We start from the raw sequence: 15,153 nt of genomic DNA on the forward strand, positions 1-15,153 counted from the left end.
GGGGCCCTCTGGCAAGAGTACCTTGGAGTTGCTTTTTCTCTCCACCATTACAATCTGCTTGTTCACCTGCCTCTCGTTCTGGCCCAGACAATGGTGGTGGCGAGAAGGAAGGAGGAGCAGTAGATGCCACTGCCTGCTTGCTTGCTAGCTATTTGTCTGTAAGCAAGGAAGTGGTAGCAATGATGAGAAAAAGGATGAGGAGCAGTAACAGCTGGTGACAAAGGCAGCAAGAAGGTAGACTCACTGAGGGGAGGGACCATTGAGGAGTTCTTGCCCAAGGGCCCTCAAAAACCTCGAACTGGCACTGAAAACTGATTTTTACTGTTTAGACATTTGAAGCTTGTGGCTCTCTTTCGAGGATATTGTCTTTGGTATGTTCTTGAAATCAAGGAAAGAAAGATGACTGTGATGATATCTCGGTTCTATTGTGTAAGTTGGCCGAAGGATATTTATATAGAAAAATGGCATTAAAATTTTTAGGATAAGCAAATATATGTTATTAATGACAATATGGATTGAATTGCCAAGGGAAACAGCAATGTATCAAGTAAATGGCTAAAAATAAACTGGTTTTCTATCATCTCGTACTCCTTTCTAGAAGGAGGAATTGGATCCCAACAAGCCTAGGACTGTTTATCAGTAGTCTTCAAGCTTTTCAGATCTGGGACCCACTTTTAGCCCAAACATGCATTTGGCAACTCCCTATTTAATTTTTTCCTATGGTGGCTGTACTGTTGCAACACACCCGAAGTCAGGCCAAGGCCCAGTTGTGGGTCATGACTTACCAATTGAAGACAAATAGGCTCTATCACTACACAGAAGAAAGCAATTACCTGTCTTTAGGGGTGTGTTTATATTATTAATCTTACAATGTCTATTCATGGTCAGTGGCCCTGGTTGGGGATGGTCATTCTTGTGCTGATTGGATCTTGCATTCATTTGATTCTGTATATGTGTGTTCCACACATTACTGTAACATACCTCCTAATAGCCCTTGTACTCCTTCACCTTTTGGCCTTACTGTGTAAAAATGTTTGTTTGTTTTTAACTCTCTGTTTGCAGTGTATGTACTCTTACAAATTTCAGTGGTGTCTTCATGCATATGAGAAAGTGAGCTCTTACCAACAGGTTTATGCCACAATAAATGTCTTAGTTTTTAAGGTGCCACAAGACAGTTGTTTTCTCTCCTAGGGTAGTGGATTTTGAACTGTGTACCAGGGAGCTCTGGAGGCACACAGTCAAAGAGTTGATAATGGTGGACAAACTTCCTTGAAGGCCGACTTTTTCATTTTTCTTCCCCTGCAATGTGCAGCCTTCAGGGACTGCTGAGTATTTCCTAGGGTGCCTTCCCCATTCATACAGAGTGATAGTGAGACTATGTGTTCCCAAGAGTACTTTTCAGAATTTTCTAACTTTTGTAGGGGTGTCATGGTAGATAGGTAGATGTCAAAAGGGTTCTTTGAAGATAGAACATTTGAAAACACGTCATCCTAGGATGAGTATATGCAAAAGAGGCCTTCACCATCTTTCATAGATATGTAGGAAGGAATTTTGGCAAATTCCTCTTCTCGCTGCTGCAGCACTGTGAAAAGATGATTGCCTGCAGAAATTCCCTGTACCTTTCTGCACAACTATGGAAAATGCATGAGCCCTGCCTTGTATTACATCTGGCAAGGGCACTGTAGTTCCTCAGAGTACAAGGATTCTTTTATCCCTTCTTTGCTGCTCAACTTCGTCTGTTCCCTGCCTCATCTCTGATCCTTTTCCTCAGAATATAATACAATTCTGTTTTGTTTGTCATCAGTTCTTACTACTTATGTTCATCTTATGCACTCTTAATAATAGTATACATGCATATAACCAGATAAGACCATCATTTTTTCACAAACCACAGTGTTGGTTTGTTATTACTTCAAGGGGGAAAAGTAACTATAATCTCCCTGTGTTGTTCTGATGCCTTTTTATTCTTTAGGTCAGATTCATGGTTTAACCTAGTATCCTGTATCTGGGGGATGCTTTGACAGCCAGTATAATACACACTTTGTTACTTGACATGTAGAAATGCATTGCATTATATCTCTGTCTGGAGAGATCCAGAAGCACCATGAAAATGGTTGAACTGGAAGCTTCAAAATACACAGTTCTATGTAACGCAGAAAGCACCTGTTCAGAATGGGTGGGCAAAAGGTAGATCTCCAGATGTTTTGGACTTCAACTCCCAATATTTCTGACCATTGGACTTGCTGGCAGTTGAAATCTAAAACATCTGGAAATCCCCCCCCCCCCCCAGGTAACAGAAGAGACCTTTCTCTTAGAGCCATTCTTGGGTATTCTAGGGTGCTGATTTTATGACCTAGAGGGAAATTCCCTGTGTTCTTTGGGAAAGATAAAAGCATAGAGCCTGAAGATCCAATTCCTGCTCCCAAAATGCACCTTTCAATTTAGCGCATAGAGGAATAGACTACATTGATCAAAGTGTGTTACAGAGAGCAAACTATATTAAAGATACACATAGAGATGACACGAATACAGTAGGTTTAATAAAACAAAAGGTCGCAATTTCACCTGTTAACTATCTTAACGTGTGATAGAGAACAGTATCCCATCATAATATTAGCACTCACAGTCATCTAATGAAGCTGACTGGTAGGCTTGGAACTGACAAAAGGAATTAACCCTTCGTAGAATGAACTTATGGACTATCCCACCACTGAAAGATGCTGTGATATCTACAAGCATAGACAATTATAGCTGTCACATCAGCAATTTATGACACTGTTATTAACTTAAACCCAGGGGTGGGCAACTTTGGAGGGATCAATTTCTGTCCCAGAACACAAGAAAAAAGCCAATTTTTCATGTAGGGAGCGCACACCTTGTTTCAATGCAAAATGGTGCTCCCAAAGGCCTGGGGGTTGGGGAGTGGGATGTTTTTGCATAAATACAAGGTGTGTCCTCCCCACACCTTGTTTTAAAGCAAAAGTGTGGCCTTTTTTGCCACTGCCAAAATTCAGCGACAAATTGGCAGCGTGGCAACAGCCATTTGGGGGTGACAGGGTCTGTATGTTGCTCACACTGGCTTAAACAGTTAATTTGGCAAAAGGGAAGATTAGGACAAGTTCTGTGGTATAGCAGTAGAATATTTGCTTTACACAAGTAAGGTGGCAGGCTCTGGTATCTCCACTTAAAAGGATTTCTGATACCAGGACTTCAAAAGGTCTTTGCCTGAGGTCTCGGAGACCTGCTGCCCAAGTGGGCAAACATGGGTGGATGAGTCACTGGCTTTATTCTGTGTGAAGCAGCTCTTTATATCCTAATGGATATGGCTGGTGTTGCCTGATTGAAACTTAAAAAACAAAGCATAGTCTCTGGGGACTGAAACAGGTTTATTCTTTCATTTGTATCATCTTTATTTTGTGGCAAGAGTAAAAGGATTTTCCTGTTTCTTTTTTTATTATGTATCTCTCTCACCTCTCTTTCACAGTCACCTGGACCAAATCCCTCATCTTCTAAAGGGCTGTTGTCTTCCTGTTGATTTAATTGAAATGCCATTAGTGAAAGTAGTCAAAATTATTATTCAATGAAAGGTCCATCATAAGTTGAGAAAGCTAAGGGGTAAAACCTCATATTAAAAGTGTCCTAAAAGCTTTGGTTCCAGAAGGCTGTAAGAAACCATGAATGGAACACACAGTTTGTCCTGGTACAGTTTCTCTTGGAGCATTTTAATGGATACAGAATTCTGGGGTAGAATAATCATTGGTCTTACCAATATGGCGGCTTCATTGACAACATCCTGTCTGCTTCTGACCTTCTTTGTAGGGGAGGGGGGTAAGAGCAAGCTGCAAAAAGGAGAAGCTACCACAGTTGGGTCACTTGTAAGAGGCATTGCCTTCTTAAAGAGGAGTGGGGTGTGTGTATGTGTGTGTGTATACACACAATATATGTTCATTGTGTAGCTGTAAGTCTCTTACCCCTTGAAAACATCCTGTCTCTTTTTCATTACAGCTTGTAAACACCTTTTTCAGCTTCCTAAGACGCAAAACTGATTTCTTTGTGGGAGGAGAAGAGGGTGCTGCTGAAAAGGTACTTGATTTATCATCACTTGGCCTGTGGAGAGATGGTATCTCTCTGTGGCAGTCTGAGCTGTTTCCCACTTGTTGTAGCTCAAGTATACCATGAAGTTTCCCTTGATTTTGCTGAAATGGAGTGACATCACATTTCGTTGCTGAATCTGAAAAGCACCAGAAGAGGCCATGTTAAGTAGAGTCTGATCAGGTTTACTTGTGTTGATGATAACAGTTTTGATGAGAGGGGGTTGTTTGTTTGGGGGTTTATGGGCTATGCTTTGACCAAAGGCTAGTTTGAAAAGCTGGCATGCCAAAATGTACTGATTTAACTCCGACAGACACTAGAGGATCGATACTTCTAGCTTGCTTTGTTTGTTCACTCCTAGAATGGCACTAAGTCCACTTCTACAACAGTGGCTTTGTCCCCAAAGAGCAGAGTTTGCCTAATACAAATGTGAGCGGCAGCAGCGCAAGATGTTCCACCGCCTGAGGCAGGAGGACATGTGCTGCCGTCACCCCATCCTCTCCCCCACCAAAGAAAATATTGGGTGGGCAGCCTCTCTGAAGAGCCACTCAGGCTTGAATGCCATACTTTGAGGAGTCCTTCCTCAAGGCCGTGTCATTGTGAGGTAGCCCTGGAGACTGCCTGTACAATAAAGATCTCCTGTCTGGGGGGACTCTCCCAGAACGAGAGCTCAGGCAGGCTCTCCAGAGAGCCTGCCTGCCTAATCTCTCTCTCTCTGGGAGAGTCCTCCAAACATATCAAGCGTGCACCATCTCCAGAGAGATGCATTGGCCTCCAGATGTTTTGGCCTGGTGCTCCCATCATGCCTCACCACTGGCTATGCTGACTAGGGCTGGTAGGAGTTGTAGGCGAAAACATCTGGAGAGCCACAAGTTACCCCACCACTGGTCTAAATGTTTGAGGGATTTCAAAATTCACGTTTCATTTCCTGACAAAATCCTGGGCAATGCAGGAAACAAGCGGGCATTGAAGGACAACACATCTTATGGACATGGAAGCAGGAATTCATGCTGCAAAAAGATATGGAGCACTATAAAGTATAGATGCTTTTTAACCTGGTAAAATGAGTTTGGGTTTTTTTAGAGGAAACGAAGAGCCTTAGAATTCTAGTAAGCCCACTGGATATGTGCTGGAAAGTCAGATTCCGTATTTTCTTTCTGTCTCTCATTATAGTTATATATATATATATATATATATATATATATATATATATATGCCTTAGCCATTAAGTAGGCACTATTTAAAGATTTCACTTTTTTAAAAGCGGGAACAGTAGACAAGGTCATCAGAGTTTTTCTTCACTAGGCATGAGTCTCCAACATGTCACTGTCCAAAGGGCGTACTAGATCATATGTTACAAATTTCAGTGCCTCTGTCCATGGCCCTTGGTTGCTGCAGCTGCTGTGAAGGTCACCCAGTAGTAGGAACCATTGAAATTCAGCCAGTTATGTAGTCAGATAACTGCGTCACCTTTTGGAGCAAACATACTAGAGCCCTGACCCTCAGTCTCTTCTAAATTGTGGACAAAGGTAGCCTTGTTCGTTCCTACTCTGGACTCTTGGGACAGGGGCAGATAAGTCATTTTAGATAACTTGTTTTAACTTCCAGCACCTTTATGCCTCTTGTTAGAATCCTGATTTGAGGAGAAACAAAGGTTTATTCCCCAGCTGGTGTGAATCTTTGCCTTTCTATAGCAATCAGAATGCACCTCACTATGGAATAACATCTTGAGAGATGGTAGAACTTGGAAACAATGTGAACTTTCCATGTATAAAATCCAGTCCCTCCCATCACCAAATGGATCAAAATTTGAAGGATGGCAGCGTGGTGAGAATGATGCTGAATAGTGTCTTCCTTTTGGAAGAAATCAGCCTTCAGTTTGCTGCTTCTTAGGAAACAGAGTTAAAAACAGAGTTTAAAGGCACTGTAGCTACTAGAGAATACTACTTCAATAGTTTTTTCACAGGGTTTCTTTCCCCCGTCCCCCCTTCCCTCCAGTTAATCACAGAGACATTCAGCTGCCACAACAAACTGGCTCAGAAAGCACAGAAAGAGAAGAAGGCCCGTCAAGAAGCAGACCAGCGGGAAAAAGCAGAACGTGCTGCTAAACTTGCCAAAGAAGCAAAACAAGAAGAAAGCGAGCCAAGGATTAAGGAGCTCACTGATGAGGAGGCAGAAAGGTTGCAACTGGAAATCGACCAGGTGTGAATCCAGTTCATTATATCTGGCGTGGCAGTGGAGTGGCATTTTCATTGTAATTGAAGAATGAGCATCTTGCTTTTGGTTAGTTTGACTTAATTGGTAATAGGTGACTTCCAGTTTGATTGAAGGCTGCATTTCAAGATCCATGAAAGCCTCAACCCCCACAAATAATTTCAATATTATCTTAGAGTATCTCCTATCTGTTTAACTACATTCATAACTTTCATACCCTGACTGTATCTGAAAATCCCCCACTTTCACATTCCACGTGGTTGATTAATCGCTACTACTTAAAAGGGGCAAGGAGTGTGGGGGTTACTGCTGTTAATAGTAAATAACACTTAAAATACATCCATAGACCTCAACTAAAATTGGGAGAGGGGCACTTTATCGTCACAGAAAAAAGAGAAGAAAGAAAATGAGGTCCAGGATGTCTCTGTCAAAACTGCTGAGAATCCAGTGGAACCTCCAGACCTCAGCAAGCAGGTAATGTGTTCTTGGAGGCTTTTGCAGCTGTGAGCAGGTATTGGTTCCCCTCTAAAATCTGTGTTGCTGTAAGATGGTTGTGGGGGGTGGGGGAGAGCAATGCACATCATATGCTTACTGGAATGTGGAATTCTAGGATTTATACAAGTGGCTGCTGGAGGACATCTGGATTGGCTTTGTGCTAAAGGGCCCATGCAACATAGTCTGAATTTTGAGAACTCTTCAAAAATCTAGCAGGATTGTCTTTAACATGTAGGACACCTGAACCACAAGTTGTACAGATGACACATAGCTTTATTACATTTGCTAAAAATTGAATGTACTTTGAAGTATTTTTACATACAGTTTGTGCCTAATTAGGATACAGATGAGGAGGAAGAAGATGAGAAGGACAAAGGCAAGCTTAAACCAAATTCTGGGAATGGGGCAGACCTTCCAAACTACAGGTGGACACAGACCCTCTCTGAACTAGATGTAAGTACAGTTTTTGAGAACATGAGAGGTTTTGCCTAACAGGAGTGGATTGTATCTGCTTGTTATGACTAGATTGAATTAATGAAATACTTAATGAGTCATAGGAAGCAGAGTCTGTTTCTTGAGTGTTAAGGGTAGAAAACATAAAAGGATGGGCAGTGACATTGGGAGTCAGTCTGATTTAATGGCTGCTTCAAATGGCCTCAGCTTTGCGCACAGAAAGCAGTTCCATGTAGGGAAATGATTGAAAACCAGATCTAGATCTGTGGTGAAATAGATTGCCACCAAGGGTTACCTGCACATCATCCACACAGAGGTGTTTCTGTGAGAATTCAGTACTCCCTCTTTCTGTCCTGCCTCTCTTGTCTAGCTGGCCATCCCATTCAAAGTGAACTTCAGACTGAAGGGGAAGGATATGTTGGTCGACATACAGAGACGGCATCTGAAGGTGGGACTGAAGGGCCATCCCCCCATGATTGATGGAGTCTTATACAATGAAGTGAAGGTGGAAGAGAGCTCATGGCTAATAGAAGATGGAAAAATAGTCACTGTGCACTTGGAGAAGGTAACAGCAAAGGATTCAGCACTTAGGTTTATGACTACTTTTGCTAGAGTTGTGAGTTCTTGGTTGTGCTACCTGCTTCACATCTAGTGGTGATACCTCTTGGAGAGAGCTGGCAGTCTGATTACTACTTTAATACAGTATTAACTAAGCCTCCAAGTCAAATGGGCTACCACAAGACGAGCCACAAGAAATTATATCTGACAATCTTTGGTTGCTAATAAAGGTAAAATGCCAAATCTCTAATGGACATGCCCCTTTCAGAGAAGATGCTTTAAGTGTGAAATGTACTGGACTGAATTCTCTTGTCTTTTCCCTTTAGATCAACAAGATGGAATGGTGGAACAAGTTAGTTCAAGCAGACCCAGAGATTAACACCAAGAAAATTAACCCAGAGAACTCAAAAGTGAGTGCTTCTCTTGCCAAATTTTGATTTAAAAGGATTAGTGAAAATAGTCTTGTCACTCCCACTTGACAAATTTGTGAACTCTTCTTCTAGAGCAGGGGTGGGCAACTTGTGGCCTTCCAGATGTTTTAGCCTACAGCTCCAATAATCTCTCCTATGCTGCCAAGGCTGATTGGAGTTGTGGGCCGACAACATCTGGAAGGTCAGAAGTTGCCCACTGCTGTTCTAGAGATGTAATCCCTTTGGTAGCACCTGGTTGAGTCAAATACATTGGCAAAGTGCCTATATTCAAAAGGTGCATATACTTCAGTCTAAAGTGTGTTTCCCTAAGGATAAAAAAAGTTCCTCTTTTATAAGCTGCTGTCAGCAAGGGAAGATGTGCTTCCAGCAAAGACTGAGCAAGTTCTGGCTACTCAACCCCAAGCCTTTGCTCAGAGATTTTCAGTAGGAGCTGCTGCCTGTTAGGCAGTGGCTAAAAAGGGATGGGAAAGGCTAGGGCAGGAAACTGTCTCAATGATTGTGGCGCCATAGTGAAGCTACAGTATTTTGCTCCTGATGCTAGTCTTTTAATTTGCTCTTATTGTGAGGATATTTGTAAGTCACTTTATAACATCCTACTCCAACCTGGTGCCCTTCAGATAGGTTGGACCGCAACTCCCAGAATTCCCAACCAACATAGACATTGGCCATGCTGGCTGGGAATTATGGGAGTTGCAGTCCAACCCATCTGGAGGGCACCAGGTTGGGGAAGCCTGCTTTATAAGGTGGGGCCATGAAGTGGGATATGAATTTGTTAAATACGCACTTCCTCTAATGGTATCTCTTTCAATTTACAAGTTATCCGACTTGGATAGTGAAACACGCAGTATGGTGGAGAAAATGATGTATGATCAGCGGCAGAAATCAATGGGGCTCCCCACGTCTGATGAGCAGAAGAAGCAGGACATATTGAAAAAGTGAGTAGAGCCTGTTCGTGTGCCTCTTGGTGTATATGAGGGAAAGGAATGACGTGTAGTTCTTCAGGTGACCACAAAGTTGCCTTTTGTTGGCTGGTGAATGCAAGAAGCCATTGTCAAGAGAAATGGTTCACCTGTAGGTCCAGCTCTGCTCTAAGTCCAGCAACCAGGGTGCTGTATGGACTCAAGGGCCTGGCGGTGCCATCTCTGCTTGAACTATGACATGGTGTCTCTGACTCTAATCTCCATGTGTCTCAGAGTCAGATAACAACCTTTCCTTCCACTGCCCTCAAATGCAGGGATTACTAGACAGTCATACTTTTTATCACTTTATTATCCTGTTTGGCAGAGGAGTGCTTAGGAGCTTCTGTGAGTAATTTCCCTGCTAAGGCCATGCAGGGTGACGCTCCCTGCTCTCTGGTTGGAAACGGGGTAACTAAAGGGCACACAGCTGCCCTTCAGCTAGCCTAAATGTCTTCAGTGTGAGCAGGAAAAAAAAGAATTGTTGTGTAAGGCAAATGGAACTGCAGGTAGCGGTATCCAGTAACCAACTTCTCTTTTCATGGCTAATCCCCCCAAACGTATTCTTAATATTGGCAAGCATGAGATACAGCATCCACTTCTGTAGTGAGTAATTCAAGCCGTGATGCTTCAAAGGAAATACTTAACACTGATGAGCTCTGTTGTAGCACAGTCCTCAGATACACACTGTCACAAGCAGTGTTTCTTCCTCCCTCTTCCAAGATAAGAGTTCCACCATGAATCCTCTCTTTGCTTTATTGCTGCCACTGCCAGAAGTGGTAAGGAGACTGATTTTAGTTAATCGTTCAGCTATTTCACATTTCAGCTCATTAAGAATTCTTGGATAAGTGCCATCCAGCCCCAGTTATATATATTTAATTTGTCAATTATCTCTGAAACTTTACCCTTTGCCCCTTTTATTGGACACCATTCTTCAAATGCACTGCCAGAACAGGGCATATTACCCCCATGGCCCATGTGCAGTTTTCAGTTTAGTGAGGATGTCTTCTCTTACCAAGGTAATATGTTGAATGTGCAGCATCTTAAGAAGTACAGTAAAGAGGTTGGGAGAGAATGGGTTTATAGTTTAAGGCTGCCAGCCCAAAGAGAGTTGCCTGTGATATCAAGTGACCAGTGAAGCCCATTTAGAGCTTGGTCATTTGGGGCTATATGATCTCTCAGCTGTTACTCACTTCTTTGGGCAGCTCAGTTGCCTGCCCATTATGCCAACCTGTTTATATGTATTTATCTAACAGAATGGCTTGAGGCAAAACCTTCAGTCTCATTCCATAAAATGGGAAATATATAGGAATCTAAGAGTTGACAACAGACTTGTCATTTATGTGCCATAGTCATCAGTTTTGTGTTTTTCTATTTCATGTGCTCAAAACACTTTAACCCACCTTCCTTATAATTCCTTATATTTTTCCTCCCCCCCACTTTTTTTCTGAGTGTTAATGTATCTGTATTCTTTCATTTGTGACTAACTGAAAAGAAACACAGAATTGTTACAAAGACAAAACAAGGTAAAGCTTGGAAGCCATACTAAAGTGCTGCATAAATGATCTAATACTGCTAAATGGCTGTCAAGGGCTCCTTGGAGGGCTCTCTCAGTCTAATCCAGTAGCTAAATCCAGACACAGACAAAGGGATTCCTTTCAAAGCTTTATTCTTCTTTTACAACTTAACAACTATACCGTTAGCAACTAGATCTGAGCAGCACAGTACCTATGCCCTAAGTTGGAACAGTTGGTCCCCGTTTGAAAGGGAATTACTGGCAGACCCCTGAACTTAAGGACTAGGGAGAGTCCCTCCCCTTTTCCCTTGGAGCCTCTGGGCGCAGCCGTTGTTTTCGTGCCAACCTGGCACTTCGCCTCCTTTCCGCGCCCTCCATCTGGCGCCACTCTCTGCGTCGCGCATCCACCAAGTCTGCTATCTGTGCTTGGTCACTCCCTGGTTGTTGTTGTTCAGTCGTTCAGTCGTGTCCGACTCTTCGTGACCCCATGGACCATAGCACGCCAGGCCTTCCTGTCCTGCGCTCTCTCCCGGAGCGTGCTCAAGTTCATATTCATTTAATCCGTGATGCTATCTAGCCATCTCATCCTCTGCCGTCCCCTTCTCCTTTTGCCTTCAGTCTTTCCCAGCATCAGGGTCTTTTCCAGGGAGTTTTCTCTTCGCATTAGGTGGCCAAAATATTGGAGCTTCAGCTTCATTATCTGTCCTTCCAATGAGCACTCAGGGTTGATTTCCTTTAGGATGGACTGATTTGACCTCCTTGCAGTCCAGGGGACTCGTAAGAGTCTTCTCCAGCACCACAGTTCGAAAGCATCAATTCTTCGGCGCTCAGCCTTCCTTATAGTCCAGCTCTCACAGCCATACATTACTACTGGGAAAACCATAGCTTTGATTAGACGGACCTTTGTCGGCAAGGTGATGTCTCTGCTTCTTACTATGCTGTCTAGGTTGGCCATAGCTTTCCTCCCAAGGAGCAAGCGTCTTTTAATTTCATGGCTACAGTCACCGTCTGCGGTGATCTTGGAGCCCAAGAAAGTAAAATCTGTCACTGCTTCCATTTCTTCCCCTTCTATATGCCAGCAAGTGATGGGGCCAGATGCCATGATCTTAGTTTTTTTAATGTTGAGTTTCAAACCAGCTTTTAAACTCTCCTCTTTCACCCTCAACAAGAGGCTTTTTAGATCCTCTTCGCTTTCTGCCATTAGGGTGGTATCGTCTGCATATCGGAGGTTATTGATAATTCTCCCAGCAATCTTAATTCCGACCTGTGATTCATCCAACCCGGCATTTCTCATGATGTACTCTGCATATAAGTTAAATAAGCAGGGTGACAATATGCAGCCTTGTCGTACTCCTTTCCCAATTTTGAACCAATCGGTTGTTCCATGTCTGGTTCTTACTGTTGCTTCTTGACCCTCGTACAGGTTTCTCAGGAGACAGGTAAGGTGGTCTGGTACTCCCATCACTTTAAGAATTTGCCACAGTTTGTTGTGATCCACACAATCAAAGGCTTTAGCGTAGTCAATGAAGCAGAAATAGGAATGCTGGTGGAAGGAATCTCCGTCAGCTGTTGGTCCTGGGAAAGAGGAGCGCGCTCCTCTCCCAGGAGCAACTGCTCTTCCTCAAAATCAGAACTACTCTGGGATTCTGTGGGCTCAGTGTCCATCCTGACAATGGCATTCTTAACATGATTTTGGTGGCAAGGCAACCTAGGTCAGAGCAAATCTACCAGAAGAGTCTGAGTTTTTACTAGGATTTCTCCAAATTCATCCTTCAGCAGTTGTGTTCTTAGTGCACAAATAACAATGGTGTTTGCATCGCCCTTTCTATAAGCCAGGTGCTACGTGTCTGACTTGGAGCTAATAGTTCCCAAGGGCATATTTGATTAATTTGCCATTGCTCATTTACAACGGTAGTACGTCGTAATGGAGCAATTTTACTGATATTACTAATGGGAGGGGTGATGTGGCATCATAGGCCATGATCTCTACTGTAGAGCCACAATGATAGCAGGGAAAACTGTGACCTTACAAACTGGGAGGAGGGTGGTCATTCTGCAGTAGTTTGGATGTGTTATAACAGGGATGGCCACCAGCTGCATTCTCGGGGCTGCTGCTTTATTTTCCAGATAGTGGTCCAGGGCCAGAAGCATGTGTTGCCTGACTAAGTGGACCCCCTCATGGATGGTTATGCTGTATAATACAGTTGCCGCAATCTAGCTGTACGGTCATAGTTACAGGGTACCTTGTCTCAGACATGGCATTATATACAATGAAAAGATGTAATATTACGGTTTGGAATCTCTCTCCTTCCAACTTAAATCTTTTTGGGTAGGATCACTAGAGACCAGATAATATTGCTTCAGCAGCCACATCAGGTCACGTCTGAGCCTGTCATTTGGCCATCTCTGATCTATAGAAAGCACCCTCCACGCTGGCAATTCTGTTTCTTTGGATATGTTTCTTATTTACTTAATATAATTCTACCCTGCCATGTCAATAAAGTCATTCCCAGGGTGGCTCATGAAACTCCCAACATTAAAACATCAACCAGTAAAAAAAAAACCCAGTACAAAACAAACAATAATATTTAAAATAAAGCAGCAATCAATCAAAACAATATTATAAACTATCTAGAAATCTTAGAAGATACAGTGGAATAGAAACACTACAAATAAACAAAGCGTGAAAGCAGCAAAACTATGCTGATTCAAAAGGCTAGATAATAACACTACTTTTACCTGACACCTGAATTTTGAGAAAGAGCTCCAGGTGCACTATCCTGGGAATGGCATTATTTCCTTCCAAATATACACAGCCTAGCCTTGCTGGTATTCCTTCTAGCTCTCTCATCTAATGTGCACTTCTTTCACTCTCACAGGTTCATGGAACAGCATCCAGAAATGGATTTCTCCAAAGCAAAATTCAACTGATACGGTTGTTCTCCTCTTTTCCCCTCCCCACCAACGCAACTTTTAAAGTTAAAAAAAAAAAAAAATGACCCAAGCAGGACAATATGTACCTTTCTCCCAGCCTTGGGTTGCTGTGAGCATTCAGAGCATACCAGGGTGTGCTTTTTGTGTAAAACAAGGTGTGCTGGTTAATCCATCATACTGTTTAGGTTTCTGAATTTTCAGCAACAGTATCAGTCATCTGAAGCCTGAAGTTTTATCTCTGTATAGGGCAGAATATTTCAGGGAGAGGTAGGAGTGAAGGAACAGAATGATTCATGATAGAAATAATCCATTTCCCTTTCGTCTCTTAGTTTTATTCTGACAGATGTAGAAAACTACTGTTTAAATGTAATTCTTTAAGGAGCTGGAGAGACAACCTTGATAACCCTCTGTTCCCACAGCTGCTCTCAAACTGAGGGCACTTGAAGTCCTCCCTTAAATTATCACTCCCTCTAGCATTCCTGCTCCAAACCAAGCAAGCCCCACAGAATGCTAACTTAATGCAGCAATTCTGAAAATGGTTTCGGCCATCATAAGAAACACCAACAGATTCATTTTTGAGTGCCTCATGTTTGTTGCACTTGCACTGAAATCTCCAAAGAAGAACCCATGTTGGAGTGATGAACACTTACCTTGTACAGGTTCCCATTTGGAAGTTACAGTAAAAGCACAGAAAGCAGATTCTTGAACAATCCTTGTATGTACTTCTCAATACTTTTTATAACCTCCAGCTATCCTAACACTGCAAGCATAAGTAAATCAGCTTGGAGGCAAAAGAGCTAGACTACCGTGTTCATGTGTTTAGGATTTGGGGCAGATTGAAAAGATATTAAACTGGTTTTTTTTAGGCCAGTGCAATAAGCCACTGGAACCTGGTTTATTGGCCCTACTTTTATAGCAAATGGATCTGTCCGTAGCTGTTTCTGCCAGGCCCTGTTGTAACCATCTCACAACCTTGAAAATATATATCTGCCCCAGAGAGTAGAGGTTCCAGTTGCAATACTGGTGTTTTGGCCTTACGAAACCAACATTTAGGAACAGAGAGGGGCTGTTAAATGACGACTACTTCACAGAGTTTGACTTGGACTCGATTCTTGCTGTACCTAAGATAAATTGATCGATGTGAACTCGAAGACTGCTGATGTCTTACTGTATTACACTGACAGTAAGTAAAGGCTTTCTGCTGTCAACGGAGGCATGCTGGATAGCAGGCAGATATCTGGCTTGCTGGAGATCAGCTTTCCACCTCCGCCTACATTCCCCCTTCGGTGTTGGACATGCCAAACAAGAGCCTTCTGCATGTTCTTTTCTGTTGCTTAAAAAAAGCTTGTATTCTGCATGTACAATTAAAAAAGGTGATGTTTTCATGTGTTTCCACTGTGTGTGTTCTGGTTTTGCCTATGTACCTAAATAGTCTAGGAGCCACCATGAGGTAACTAGTAGCTCTAAATAAACTGTACCTGCACTGTGTAATTAAAGTATTTGT

At 42.7% G+C, this 15,153-nt stretch overlaps 1 protein-coding gene across 1 annotated transcript in view; it reads left to right on the forward strand.

Annotated features, from left to right (window-relative positions):
- The window catches only part of NUDC (nuclear distribution C, dynein complex regulator), a 14,347-nt gene extending 625 nt beyond the window's left edge, over positions 1 to 13,722 (forward strand). Inside the window, exons 2-9 of the mRNA XM_084815773.1 lie at positions 4,006 to 4,083; positions 6,091 to 6,294; positions 6,694 to 6,780; positions 7,141 to 7,254; positions 7,625 to 7,819; positions 8,139 to 8,222; positions 9,060 to 9,178; positions 13,595 to 13,722. Coding sequence (XP_084671899.1) covers positions 4,006 to 4,083; positions 6,091 to 6,294; positions 6,694 to 6,780; positions 7,141 to 7,254; positions 7,625 to 7,819; positions 8,139 to 8,222; positions 9,060 to 9,178; positions 13,595 to 13,646 — 933 coding nt within the window. The 3' untranslated portion in view covers positions 13,647 to 13,722. The remainder of the gene's footprint in view (positions 1 to 4,005; positions 4,084 to 6,090; positions 6,295 to 6,693; positions 6,781 to 7,140; positions 7,255 to 7,624; positions 7,820 to 8,138; positions 8,223 to 9,059; positions 9,179 to 13,594) is intronic.
- Positions 13,723 to 15,153: the final 1,431 nt, after the last annotated feature.

Source organism: Heloderma suspectum, chromosome 10 (genome assembly GCF_057233095.1).
Source record: "Heloderma suspectum isolate Gila_16-S chromosome 10, 16-S_ref, whole genome shotgun sequence".
Taxonomy (NCBI): domain Eukaryota; kingdom Metazoa; phylum Chordata; class Lepidosauria; order Squamata; family Helodermatidae; genus Heloderma; species Heloderma suspectum.